This window comes from Petromyzon marinus, chromosome 59, assembly GCF_048934315.1.
Source record: "Petromyzon marinus isolate PM22_M1 ecotype Great Lakes invasive population chromosome 59, UKy_Petmar_22M1.pri1.0, whole genome shotgun sequence".
Classification (NCBI taxonomy): Eukaryota; Metazoa; Chordata; class Hyperoartia; order Petromyzontiformes; family Petromyzontidae; genus Petromyzon; species Petromyzon marinus.
The window spans coordinates 4,213,174-4,227,997 of NC_133725.1; the positions used below are offsets into that span (position 1 = coordinate 4,213,174).

A 14,824-nucleotide genomic window follows, 5' to 3' on the forward strand; every position below is an offset into this window, starting at 1 on the left:
TCTGGAGTGATTGGAGGGCATGGGCCAGATCAGCTCAATAACAATGGTAGGAGGCTGCTAGATTTTTGTGCAGCCCATGGGCTTGTAATTACCAACACGCTGTTCCGGCATCGGCGCATCCACACAACATCATGGATGCATGCCGGGTCCAAGCAAGAACATCTGCTGGACTACATAGTGACGGACCAGCGAATGCGAGCCCATGTCCTTGACACCAGGACCTACCGTGGAGCTGATCTGCCCTCTGACCATCGACTAGTCATCTGTAAGATGCGCCTGCCATTCTTCCACTCCGGTGGTGGGTGTACACCCAGGACCCCATTCCAACCTAAAGTGGCCTGGTCTCAGTTATCTGATGAAAGTTGCAAGCGAGAATTTCATCATCGCTTGCGGCTGGGATTGGCATCGTCCCCGACTCCTCCTGATGTCGAGGGTAAATGGGCGAGGTTTAGGACTGTGACTCATGCAGCTGCAATGGCTGCTTTGGGTACGCGGTCCAGACCTCCCCAGACACCCTGGATGACAGAGGAGTTGTTCAGGATGGTTGAGAAAAAGCGACAGGCCCACTGTCATCGGCTACAGAATCCCACGTCAGAGAATGAGGAGGCTTACCGCAGCCTTCGCTCGGAGGTTCGGAGAGCCGTGAGGCGCTGCAAGGATGGGTGGTGGTCGCGGGTTGCTGAGGAGATGGAGTCTGCCTCAGTGGCCCGTGATCACAAATCGCTATTTAACTCCATCAAAAAAGTAACCTGCAGCGCCACACCTATTACCATCATTAGGGGAAAAAACGGTGATCCAATTTCCGACCCCCAGGAACAGGTTCGCAGATTTGCTGAGCATTTCTGTGAGGTCCTGGGGGAGGGAAAATCCCACAGCCAGGAAAACATCGTGGCACAAAGTGAGGATGACCCTGCTGAGGCTGCGGTGCCTCAAATATTGGATGAAGTCACCCCCTGTGAGTGGCTGGCTGAGGTGCCATCTGCTGAGGAAGTATTGAAGGCGATCCGGAGTCTGAGACCAGGAAAGACAGCGGGCAGAGATGATCTCCCAAGCGAAATGCTGAGGGAGGGTGGCGTTTGTGCACAGACTGCCCTATATGACATCATAACAACAGTCTGGACCACTGGACGGGTTCCGCAGGATTGGAAGGATGCCCTGGTGGTCCCCCTTTTTAAGAAGGGGGACCGCACAGACTGTAACAACTACAGGGGCATCTCACTCCTCAGTGTGCCGGGAAAGGTCCTGGCAAGGATTATTCAGCATCGCCTTGCCAGGCACGCTGAGGAGAGGCTTGCGGAGCCCCAATGCGGTTTCAGGAAAGGGCGGTCCTGCACAGATGCCATATTTTCTGTCCGTCTGCTACAGCAGAGGTGTAGGGAATTCCAACAAGACCTACATCTCTGCTTTATTGACCTGGTCAAGGCCTATGATACCATCAGTAGGCCTGGGCTCTGGGTCGTTCTTCGTGCTTTTGGAGTACCTGACCCTCTGCTCACGATCATTAAGGACCTTCATGATGGTGAGCGGGCCCGGGTAAAACTACGTGGCCGGGAGTCAGAGCCATTCCCTGTACACCTTGGGGTGCGACAGGGATGTCCTCTGGCTCCCACATTATTTAACATCTATTTTGACCACGTAGTTCGTGAAGCCTTCAATAGCTGTACCGGGGGAATCTCCATATGGTACAGATATAATGGGAGGCTAATCGATGCCCGGGTGCGGTCAAGGGATGGCTCCCTATTGCTCAACCACGTTATGTATGCTGATGACTTGGTAATAGCTGCTCAGTCAGAGGAGGAGTTGCAGACGCTGCTGCTGAGACTGGAGCGTGCCACTAAGAGGTGGGGCCTTACCATCAGCCCCACCAAAACTAAGCACCTGCCTGGGTATTTTGTACCATCGGACACTCCACCCCCACAACTCCCAATCGGTGATGGGGCAGTTGTGGAGAGAGTGGAGAGTTTCCCATACCTGGGCAGTGTGCTTATGACTGGCTCCAGTTTAACAGCAGAGGTCTCACTCCGAATCAGTCGAGCGGCAATATCTTTCCATCGGTTGCGTAACGCTGTGTGGAAGCTACCTGGTCTGTCGCTCCGCACTAAGCTTCAGGTCTTCTCGGCCACGGTCATTCCCTCCCTTCTCTACGCTTGCGAAACGTGGACCCCCCTAATGGAACATCTTCGCCGGTTAGAAACATTTAGGCTGACCTGCCTACGATCCATCCTGGGTTTAACCAGACTGGATTGTGTGAGGAGCTCACAAATCCTTGAAAGATCTGGTCAGGGTCCCATCGGTGAGCTCCTCCGGCAGGCAAGGCTGCGATGGCTGGGTCATGTAGCCCGCATGCCCAGCCACCGCATGCCGAAACAGCTTTTGTTTGGCCGGATTGAGGGGGCTAAGCGGGCGCGGCACGGGCTAGAGAAGAGATGGAGTGATGTGGTACAGGAGGACGTGGAGCTGAGTGGACTTGCCGATGACTGGTACCAGCGGTGTCAAGATCGGCCTCTGTGGAGGAGGCTCGTGAAGGATGCTACTGGGCAGTTGGAGGCAGTCGCCCTCCAACAACAACGGAGGGCGGAGGAGCGACGCTCACAACAGCGAGCGGAGCGCCGGGTGGCTAAAGCACAGCAGGTTGGCACAGTAGGGGGCACAGGTGGTGCATCAGCCAGTCATCTCAGTCAGTCGACCCGTGGCACCTGGGTCTGCCCCGTGACCTCCTGCCAGCGGGCGTTCGACACTTCACGTGGCCTCAGGGTGCACATAGCCTGGCACAAGCGTCGTGGTGACGTCACCGCCACTTAGTGGCGAATGGCGGTTGTTGTTGTTGCTGTGTGTGTGACTGTGTAACTGTGTGTGTGTGACTGTTCCTGTGTGTGTGTGAGACTGTGTTCCTGTGTGTGTGTGTGTGACTGTTCCTGTGTGTGACTGTGTAACTGTGTGTGCGACTGTTCCTGTGTGTGTGAGACTGTGTTCCTGTGTGTGTGTGTGTGACTGTTCCTGTGTGACTGTGTAACTGTGTGTGCGACTGTTCCTGTGTGTGTGTGAGACTGTGTTCCTGTGTGTGTGTGACTGTGTGTGTGTGTGACTGTTCCTGTTTGTGTGAGACTGTGTGTGTGACTGTGTTCCTGTGTGTGTGTGACTGTTCCTGTGTGTGTGACTGTTCCTGTGTGTGAGACTGTTCCTGTGTGTGACTGTGTTCTGTGTGTGTGTGACTGTGTTCTGTGTGTGTGTGACTGTTTCTGTGTGTGTGACTGTGTTCCTGTGTGTGTGTGTGAGACTGTGTTCCTGTGTGTGTGTGACTGTGTTCCTGTGTGTGTGTGACTGTGTTCCTGTGTGTGTGTGACTGTGTTCCTGTGTGTGTGTGTGTGTGAGACTGTGTTCCTGTGTGTGTGTGTGTGACTGTGTTCCTGTGTGTGTGTGACTGTTCCTGTGTGTGTGTGACTGTGTTCCTGTGTGTGTGTGACTGTGTTCCTGTGTGTGTGTGACTGTGTTCCTGTGTGTGACTGTTCCTGTGTGTGACTGTGTTCCTGTGTGTGACTGTGTTCCTGCGTGTGTGTGACTGTTCCTGTGTGTGTGTGACTGTTCCTGTGTGTGTGTGAGACTGTGTTCCTGTGTGTGACTGTGTGACTGTTCCTGTGTGTGTGTAACTGTTCCTGTGTGTGTGTGACTGTGTTCCTGTGTGTGTGACTGTTACTGTGTGTGTGTGACTGTGTAACTGTGTGTGTGTGTGACTGTTCCTGTGTGTATGTGACTGTGTGTGTGTGACTGTTCCTGTGTGTGACTGTGTTCCTGTGTGTGTGTGACTGTGTTCCTGTGTGTGACTGTGTTCCTGTGTGTGTGTGACTGTGTTCCTGTGTGACTGTGTTCCTGTGTGTGTGTGACTGTGTTCCTGTGTGTGTGACTGTTCCTGTGTGTGTGACTGTTCCTGTGTGTGTGTGACTGTTCCTGTGTGTGTGTGACTGTGTTCCTGTGTGTGTGTGACTGTGTTCCTGTGTGTGTGACTGTTCCTGTGTGTGTGACTGTTACTGTGTGTGTGACTGTGTAACTGTGTGTGTGTGACCGTGTTCCTGTGTGTGTGTGACTGTGTTCCTGTGTGTGTGTGACTGTTCCTGTGTGTGTGTGACTGTGTTCCTGTGTGTGACTGTTCCTGTGTATGTGACTGTTCATGTGTGTGTGACTGTGTGTGTGTGACTGTTCCTGTGTGTGTATGAGACTGTGACTGTGTGTGTGTGTGTGACTGTTTGTGTGACTGTATTCCTGTGTGTGACTGTTCCTGTGTGTGTGACTGTTCCCGTGTGTGTGTGACTGTGTTCCTGTGTGTGTGTGACTGTGTGTGTGATTATGTTCCTGTGTGTGTGACTGTGATTGTGTTCCTGTGTGTGTGACTGTTCCTGTATGACTGTGTGTGAGACTGTGTTCCTGTGTGTGTGTGACTTTGTCTGTCTGTGTGTTCGTGTGTTGCTGTGTGTGTGTAAGACTGTGTTGCTGTGTGTGTGACTGTGTTCGTGTGTTGCTGTGTGTGTGACTGTTCCTGTGTGTGTGTGATTGTTTTCCTGCGTGTGTGACTGTGTTCTGTCTGTGTGTTCGTGTGTTGCTGTGTGTGTGACTGTGTTCCTGTGTGTGACTGTTCCTGTGTGTGTGACTGTTTTGTGTGTGACTGTGTTCTGTCGGTATGTTGCTGTGTGTGTGTGACTGTTGTCTGTGTTGCTGTGTGTGTGACTGTGTTCCTGTGTGTGTGCGTTCGACACTTCACGTGGCCTCAAGGTGCACATGGTCTGGCACAAGCGTCGTGGTGACGTCACCGCCACTTAGTGGCGAATGGCGGTTGTTGTTGTCTCTGTGTGTTCATGTGTTCTTGTTTGTGTGTGTGACTGTGTTCCTGTGCGAGTGTGACTTGTACTGCCTGTGTGTTCGTGTTTTGCTTTGTGTGTTTGTGTGTTCAACACTGCCCATAGGCTCAGCACTGCCCATAGGCTCAACACTGCCCATAGACTCAACACTGCCCATAGACTCAACACTGCCCATAGACTCAACACTGCCCATAGACTCAACACTGCCCATAGGCTCAGCACTGCCCATAGACTCAACACTGCCCATAGACTCAACACTGCCCATTGACTCAACACTGCCCATAGACTCAACACTGCCCATAGACTCAACACTGCCCATAGACTCAACACTGCCCATAAATTCAACACTGCCCATAGACTCAACACTGCCCATAGACTCAACACTGCCCATAACCTTAACACTGCACCATAGACTCAACACTGCACCATAGACTCAACACTGCACCATAGACTCAACACTGCACCATAGACTCAACACTGCTACTTATGTGACCTCTGCCACCGCTGTGTTAACCCTGGCCGCTCTCTCTCCCCTCTCTCTCTCTCCCATCCCCGTGCTCTCTCTCACCCTTCCCCAGGTGTCGCCGGGAGTGTTTGACAGCGTCTCCAGTCCCGTCGACGAGGAGGTGAAGGTGGCCGTCGTTCGCGACGCACTCCGCGTCGTGGCAACGCGCATCCGCAGGTCGGCCAACACCGCGTGAGTGCAAGCCACCGCGTACGTCCCGTTTGGCGCCGAGTAGCAGGAGTAGCGCGCCGAAGCTTTCGCGTCCAATATTATCCGTAACAGAGGATGGGTTTTTTTTTTTCCGGGTTAGACCGCGTCAATGTGCCGTCGTTAAAAAGCCGCCACCGCCGCCGCCAGGCACGGCCAATTTGTCACGGCTTGCGTCCCCGTGAACAAGCACGTGCCGGTTCGTTACGAGTTCAGCACCGATTCGGTTGTGCGTCGGGAGAGAGAGTAAAACCCACTCCAGCGTTGACAATTGTACAATTGTACACGGCGTTTGCGAATGTTGCGTTACAATTGCCAATGGGTTTTACTCTTTTGTTTACGTGAACAAACCTTGCTAATTGGCTGTGTTGGGGCGGTGGTGGGTTTCACGACACGCTTGCCTTCACGCGATCTAACCCCCCCCCCAAAAAAAAACCTCTTAATGGGCCACGTACATCGTCATTGTCACCGGCAATGAGCTGTCCACTGCTGGATAAATGCCTCCCTCTATCGCGAACGCACAGAGAGAACACGGTCACAAACACAGCGATGCACTCGGGATGGAACGCAAATGAACCACGGTGCCTCGCTTTTGGCTGCTCAGCCATCGTACAAAGACGGTGGTCCACCGCGTCGTCGCGCGCACCGCTTACGGACGAGCTTCTGCGGCCGTCTGGAACGCTCTTTTCCCTTCCGATGTTGGGGAGCCACTGGGGAGCTGTGCACTTTTAAATCATCTAAAACTCGATTGGCAAACTCATTGCTTTAGGGCTGCTTTTATTGTGTGTAGTTTGTTGTCCTTCCCCCGCCATCTCCGATGAGCACGGTTGGCTACGGACAGTGCGAAAGAGGTTCATTGTACGTCCCGTACCAGGGGCGGAGCCAGGATTTTGACTTTGGGGGGAGCCGACTTCGATATTTCTGAGATATCTCAGTGTTTATCTTTTCCAATGGGCGCCACAAATGTATAAAACAAATTTTATTGGATTTGAACGCGGAGTTTATTAAGAGGTCGGAGCCGCTGATGTGGGTAGTAAGTTCGAGAAGTTCGAAAGGCTGCCGCTCAAGCAGCCTGCAGGGCAGCAGCACACAAGGTGGCAGCCTGCAGGGCAGCACAAGGTGACAGCCTGCAGGGTAGCACGAGGTGGCAGCCTGCAGGGCAGCACACAAGGTGGCAGCCTGCAGGGCAGCACAAGGTGGCAGCACAAGGTGGCAGCCTGCAGGGCAGCACAAGGTGGCAGCCTGCAGGGCAGCACAAGGTGGCAGCCTGCAGCATTTTGCAGCAGCCGGATATCCGGTTATCCCGATTACCGACTTTCCCAAAATTTCAGGGGGGGCTGAGCCCCCCCCCCAGCCCCCTCTGTTACTCCGCCCCTGGTCCGTACGTACTCCCAAAGTCACTGTCATCCCTCAAGGCAGATCCTCCTTCCCGTTTGCGACCATCACAAGTGGAAATCAAAAAAATTGAGCCCGGCGTGCGATTACGGTGACCCCCCCAAGCCGGGCAATTGATACGGCCCCATCGCCCGTCAACGCCATCGCCGCCATCAGCCGCGATCGATCCACTGCTGGATGAAGGCCCCGGCGCCGTCGCCGCCCCTTAGCCCGTGACGCGATGCCACGCTCCGTCTGGCCTCTGGACGCCAACCGGTGTCATCGCTGCCTTTGTTGAGTTTCGTGGTCTAGACAAGGCTGAGAAGCCCTCCGCTCGCAACAACGCCGTCGTCACGTTGCCGCGCACGCGGTAGTGCAGCGGGGTTAGCGGCGCTGCTGCGCTACCAACCTGGCTGTCCCGAGTTCGATTCCCGCTCACGGCCGACGCCAGTCACGATGATCTGAACCGGTCCTGGGCCTTCACCTAGGTCGAGTCGGCCTCGAATGAGTACCTGGTGCGGTGTTTAAACATCGCCACGGGGGAGACAAAGGCGGCCGGGCGTGGAGCTGGTCACCCATCCCCCCTCGCGTGCCGTGCCGGCCTTCACAGGTGCTGCTACTCGCTAACAGCACTTGCCCCAACAGTCTGTTAAGGCTACACGGGGGGATCTTTGTCTATGTCATTAAGTGGTGAGCGGTCGCTCACGGCCACCAACACCATCAGTGACGATGATTTGAACCGGTCCTGGGCATCCCCGAGGTAGACTTGGCCACAAATGAGTACCTGGTGCGGTGTGTAGTAAACATTGTCCCTGGGGAGACAAAGGCGGCCGGGCGTGGTGCTGGCCACCCGCCCCCTCGTGCGCCGTGCCGGCCTTCATAGGCGCTGCTCGCTAACAGCACTTGCCCCTGCAGTCTGTGAAGGCTACACGGGGGAGCTTTGTCTTTGTTGCACGTCATGAGAAATGTCCCTAAATACAGAGCGCTTTACGAATTAAATCTAAATAGATTCGCAGAGTGTCACGGACTGGAATTACATTCCCAGAAATGTTAGAACATGTTAATACATTATTTAACGTAATTTTCACACGGAGGCTCTATTTAGTCGATATTAAAAAAAAAAAAACTTTCAGCCTGGAGGTTATATTATATATATATATTTATTTTTTCCTCCACAAAATTGACCAGATTCTAATTTCCGGGGGGGCGTTTAATATAAATACTCGGATTAAATAAACATTAAGGTACTAATAACACAGCGGGCGCTAAAACCCGTCAGAATTGTCCCCCCCCCCCCCAAAAAAAGTTGCCATTAATATTTTTATTATTTTTTATTATTTTATTATTATATTATTTTGTGCCAGGTTGGGGGCGGGGCGGGGGGGGGAGGGCAGCGTCCCAGCGCTCTGTCGCCGCCTTGCCGCACCGAAAGCGTCGACGCGACCGCTTTGCCGAGCTTCCGCCACGCCGGCCGCGGTTCGAATCGGAGCCCCCCGCCTCGGTTAGTGGGGAGAGTGAGGGGGGGGGCGTGCGGAGGGGGGGGGGGCGTGCAGAGTGGGGGGGGCAGGGGGCGTGCGGAGTGGGGGGGGGCGTGCGGAGTGGGGGGGGGGGAGGGGGCGTGCGGAGTGGGGGCCCTATCCGGCGAAAGCTGCCGGCGATTTTTCGGCCGAGCGATTTTTGTTTTCTTATACTCTTTTTTTTATTTCCCTTTTTCTTTTTTTTCGTTCTTTATTTCATGTTTTCATTCGTTTTTTCTTTCATTTTTGTTCCTTAATTTTTCTCTTTCCTTTTGCGTTCTTTCTTCTTTTCTATTTTTTCTTTAATTTCTTCTTTCTTTTTTCGTTCTTTTTGTCTCTATTTTTTTCTTTCATTTTTTTCGTTCTTTGTTTAATTTTTTTCCTTCATTTTTCTCTTTCCTTTTGCGTTCTTTCTTCTTTTAATTTTTTTTCTTTAATTTCTTCTTTCCTTTTTCGTTCTTTCTTTTTGTCTCTCTCTCTTTTTTTCTTTCATTTTTTTTCTTAAATTTTTTTAATTTCCTTTTTTGTTCCGGCGAATTGCCCGATGATGCTGGATGTAATTACCAGCAAATTACCAACGTCGTACTACTCAAAACACTGTAAATGTTGTGGATTCACCCTTCAACACACCGGTGGGCTAAAGCAGTGAACTATTTTGTCTTTTGTCAACGCGACGCTTTGTTTTTTACTGATTGGCCGTGTCGGGTGGTGGTGGAGGGTTACGACACACTTATAAATAACGCGATCCAACCCAAAAACCTTTATTATGAATAACTATTACTGAACTTTTTTTTATTTTACCAAGTAAGGGCCCACTGAGCTATCTAGCTCTTTTTTTCAGAAGCGACCTGGCTCAAGTAGTCAAGAGCTGCTAGTAACAGAGGGTTAAATAGATGAGGGAGGGGGGCGGGCGCAGCCAAGGATAGAGAGGGTGAGCGGGGGGGGAGAGAGCAAATATGACGTGAAACGGCGAATAGCCTGTTGAGCAGTTGATTACAAGATTTGACCACGAGAAACGCGAGCGAAGTTAAATCAAACCAACACACCTGAAGACGACCGTTTGAGTTATGGTCGAAACGTCGTGAGAATTTTTTTTATTGTTTTATATATATATTTTATTATTTTGTTGTTTCCCTTCAACGTGACTTTACCGAAAACAAAAAACTAAGAATATGAATTACTGCAGTCGCGAAAGCTTTAAATCAAAATTTAAATAAAACCGTTGAACGAGGTCTCCATTTTTAGGTCTCCATTTTATGATTTTGTTGTTTCCCTTCAACGTGACTTTACCGAAAAAAAAAACTAAGAATATGAATTACTGCAGTTGCGAAAGCTTTAAATCAAAAGTGAAATAAAACCGTTGAACGAGGTCTCCATTTTTAGGTCTCCATTTTATGATTTTGTTGTTTCCCTTCAACGTGACTTTACCGAAAAAAAAAAAACTAAGAATATGAATTACTGCAGTCACGAAAGCTTTAAATCAAAAGTTAAATAAAACCGTTGAACGAGGTCTCCATTTTTAGGTCTCCATTTTACTATTTTGTTGTTTCCCTTCAACGTGACTTTACCGAAAAAAAAAAAACTAAGAATATGAATTACCGCAGTCGCGAAAGCTTTAAATCAAAATTTAAATAAAACCGCTGACGTGACGGGCGACGCGCAGCGTGGGACGATTGAGATGGCACGCGGAGAGAGCGTGGCTACTAAGGGGTACCGAGGAACGAGCGGTGGGGGAGCAGCGGTTAGAGGGGTGACGACTTGGGGGATCACGGCAGGGCTATGGGGGAGGGATGGGACTGAGTGGAGGAGGGGGGGGAAGAGGAAGGGAATGGGCGGTAAAGAAGAGGTAGCGAGGCCTTGAGAGAGGAACTGAAGGAGGTTAAGCAGGGGGGCGGCGGAGTTGGGGGGGGGGGTGTGGGGGCACGATTGCTTCATGTACAAGGGAAGTCAATAATAGGAATTAATAATAATTCACGCTCGAGGGCACGGCAGGGTCGACAGGCGAGGAAATCCTCTTGCGGGGGGGGGGGGGGGGGGGCGGTGTGACGTCGCCCGTCGCTCGTCCGCAGTCGCCCCGCAACTCCTCCGCCGCATCTCGTTTCCGGGTCGCACCCCTCCGAGAGAACGCCGTCGCGGAAAAACGACGCCAACAACAACAGCAGCAGCAGCAGCAACAAGGATGCTGACAAGTGAGCAGGGAAGCGTAAGAGGAGCGTGCTGCTGCCTATGGGTATTGTTGCTGCCGACGTGGCTGCTGTTGGTTCACCCAGAAAAGCCCCACTTGGTCTTCAGAGCTGTTGTCAGGAGGGTCCTGCCAAGCTTGTCACTGGGCGTCTCCCGCCGCTTTTTGCGTTCAGCTTGTTGTCCTTCCCCAATCTTCCCCTCCCCCCACCCCACTCCGCACCTCCGATTAGCGCGGCGGGCTATGTACGGTGCGAAAGATGTTTAACATACACACACACACAGAGTCGCACGGAGACCCACAGACTCGCACGGGAACCCACAGACTCGCACGGAGACCCACAGACTCGCACGGAGACCCACAGACTCACACTGATACCCATAGACTCACACAGAGACCCATAGACTCACACAGAGTACCCAGACTCACACAGACCCATAGACTTGCACAGAGACCCATAGACTCACACTGATACCCACAGACTCGCACAGAGACCCACAGACTCACACAGAGACCCACAGACTCACACTGATACCCATAGACTCGCACAGAGACCCATAGACTCACACTGATACCCATAGACTCACACTGATACCCATAGACTCACACAGAGACCCACAGACTCACATAGATACCTATAGACTCACATAGAGACCTATAGACTCACATAGAGACCCACAGACTTACACAGAGACCCACAGACTTACACAGAGACCCATAGACTCACACAGAGACCCATAGACTCACACAGAGTACCCAGACTCACACAGACCCATAGACTTGCACAGAGACCCATAGACTCACACTGATACCCATAGATTCGCACAGAGACCCATAGACTCGCACAGAGACCCATAGACTCACACTGATACCCATAGACTCACACTGATACCCATAGACTCACACAGAGACCCACAGACTCACATAGATACCTATAGACTCACATAGAGACCTATAGACTCACATAGAGACCCACAGACTTACACAGAGACCCACAGACTTACACAGAGACCCATAGACTCACACAGAGACCCATAGACTCACACAGAGACCCACAGACTCGCACAGAGTACCCATAGATTCGCACAGAGACCCATAGACTCGCACAGAGACCCATAGACTCGCATGTGAGAGACCCATAGTTGTTCTTTCCACCCACCTCTGATTGGCACAGCTGGCTACGTACGGTGCAAAAGAAGTGCAACGTGCATACATACTGCTGTGTGTGATCCCAATTCAATAAATTGAAGGTATATTTTTATTTTCATCATTGAGATGTTTGGCCAATACCTAGTTTAGCTCAGGGAGGAAACAGGATAGCCCGGACGAAACCCATGCAGAGCAGGGGGAGAACATACAGGCTCCAAAGGCAACGAAGACAAAGATCCCCCGTGTAGCCTGTAACAGACTGTCGGGGCAAGTGCTGTTAGCGAGCACCTATGAAGGCCGGCACGGCACACGAGGGGGTGGGTAGCCAGCACCACGCCCGACTGCCTTTGTCTCCCCAGTGGCGATGTTTACGACACACTGCACAAGGTACTCATTTGAGGCTGAGTCGATCTAGGGGAGGCCCAGGACCGGTTCAGATAATCGTTACTGGTGTTGGTGGCCGTGAGCACACATTCACACACACACGTGCACGCACACATTCACACGTGCACACATTCACACACACACGTGCACACACGCACGCGCGCAACAACAACAACCGCCATTTACCACTAAGTGGCAGTGACGTCACCACGACGCTTGTGCCAGGCCATGTGCACCTTGAGGCCACGTGAATTGTCGAACGCCCGCTTGGAGGTCACGGGGCAGACCCAAGTGCCACGGGTCGACTGACTGAGATGACTGAGATGGCTGGCTGTGCTTTAGCCACCCGGCGCTCAGCTCGTTGTTGTGAGTGTCGCTCCTCCGCCCTCCGTTGTTGTTGGAGGGCGACTGCCTCCAACTGCCCAGAAGCAGCGTCCTTCACGAGCCTCCTCCACAGAGGCCGATCTTGACACCGCTGGTACCAGTCATCGGCAAGTCCACTCAGCTCCACGTCCTCCTGTACCACATCACTCCATCTCTTCTCTAGTCCGTGCCGCGCCCGTTTAGCCCCCTCGATCCGGCCGAACAAAAGCTGTTTCGGCATGCGGTCTCTGGGTATGCGGGCTACATGACCCAGCCAACGCAGCCTTGCCTGCCGGAGGAGCTCACCCATGGGACCTTGCCCAGATCTTTCAAGGATTTGTGAGCTCCTCACACAATCCAGCCTGGTTAAACCCAGGATGTATCGTAGGCAGGGTAGCCTAAATGTTTCAAACCGGCGAAGATGTTCCATTAGGGGGGCCACGTTTCGCAAGCATAGAGAAGGGAGGGAATGACCGTGGCCGAACAGACCTGAAGCTTAGTGCGGAGGTATGGGAGGTATGGGAAACTCTCCACTCTCTCCACAACTGCCCCATCACCGATTGGGAGTTGTGGGGGAGGAGTGTCCGATGGTACAAAATACCCAGGCAGGTGCTTAGTTTTGGTGGGGCTGATGGTAAGGCCCCATCTCTTAGTGGCACGCTCCAGTCTCAGCAGCAGCGTCTCCAACTCCTCCTTTGAATGAGCAACTATTACCAAATCATCGGCATACATAACGTGGTTGGGCAATAGGGAGCCATCCCTTGACCGCACCCGGGCATCGATCAGCCTCCCATTATATCTGTACCAAATGGAGATTCCCCCGGTACAGCTATTGAAGGCTTCACGAATTTCGTGGTCAAAATAGATGTTAAATAATGTGGAAGCCAGAGGACATCCCTGTCGCACCCCAAGGTGTACAGGGAATGGCTCTGACTCCCGGCCACGTAGTTTTACCCGGGGCCACTCACCATCATGAAGGTCCTTAATGATCGTGAGCAGAGGGTCAGGGACTCCAAAAGCACAAAGAACCCAGAGCCTAGGCCTACTGATGGTATCATAGGCCTTGACCAGGTCAATAAAGCAAAGATGTAGGTCTTGCTGGAATTCCCTACACCTCTGCTGTAGCAGATGGACAGAAAATATAGCATCCGTGCAGGACCGCCCTTTCCTGAAACCGCATTGGGGCTCCGCAAGCCTCTCCTCAGCGTGCCTGGCAAGGCGATGTTGAATAATCCTTGCCAGGACCTTTCCCAGCACACTCAGGAGTGAGATGCCCCTGTAGTTGTTAAGTCTGTGTGGTCCCCCTTCTTAAAGAGGAGGACCACCAGGACATCCTTCCAATCCTGCGGAACCCGTCCAGTGGTCCAGACTGTTGTTATGATGTCATATAGGGCAGTCTGTGCACAAACGCCACCCTCCCTCAGCATCTCGCTTGGGAGATCATCTCTGCCCAGTGCCTTTGCTAGTCTCAGACTCCGGATTGCCTTCAGTACTTCCTCAACAGATGGCACCTCAGCCAGCCACTCACAGGGGGTGACTTCTTCCAATATTTGAGGCACCGCAGCCTCAGCAGGGTCATCCCCACTTTGTGCCACGATGTTTTCCTGGCTGAGGGATTTCCCCTCCCCCAGGACCCGTTCCTGGGGGTCGGAGATTGGATCACCGTTTTTTCCCCTAATGATGGTAATGGGTGTGGCGCTGCATGTTACTTTTTTGATGGAGTTAAATAGAGAGTTGTGATCGCGGGCCACTGAGGCAGACTCCATCTCCTCAGCAACCCGCGACCACCACCCATCCTTGCAGCGCCTCACGGCTCTCCGAACCTCCGAGCGAAGGCTGCGTTAAGCCTCCTCATTCTCTGACGTGGGATTCTGTAGCCGATGACAGTGGGCCTGTCGCTTTTTCTCAACTATCCTGAACACCTCCTCTGTCAGGCCAGGGTCTCTGGGGAGGTCTGGACCGCGTACCCAAAGCAGCCATTGCAGCTGCATGAGTCACAGTCCTAAACCTCGCCCATTTACCCTCGACATCAGGAGGAGTGGGGGACGATGCCAACCCCAGCCGCAAACGATGATGAAATTCTCGCTTGCAACTTTCATCAGATAATTGAGACCAGGCTACTTTAGGTTGGAATGGGGTCCTGGGTGTACACCCACCACCGGAGTGGAAGAATGGCAGGCGCATCTTACAGATGACTAGTCGATGGTCAGAGGGCAGATCAGCTCCACGGTAGGTCCTGGTGTCAAGGACATGGGCTCGCATCCGCTGGTCCGTCACCATGTAGTCCAGCAGA

General features: G+C 52.5%; 1 protein-coding gene across 3 annotated transcripts in view; it reads left to right on the forward strand.

The window, feature by feature from the left end:
* Nucleotides 1-14,824, forward strand: part of TTLL11 (tubulin tyrosine ligase like 11) — a 111,600-nt gene that overhangs the window by 46,205 nt on the left and 50,571 nt on the right. For 2 of the 3 annotated variants that reach the window (XM_032976536.2, XM_032976534.2), the window contains exon 8: nucleotides 5,429-5,547. In XM_032976536.2, the coding sequence (XP_032832427.2) occupies nucleotides 5,429-5,547 (119 nt within the window). The remainder of the gene's footprint in view (nucleotides 1-5,428; nucleotides 5,548-14,824) is intronic. The other variant, XM_032976537.2, reaches the window with a different exon arrangement.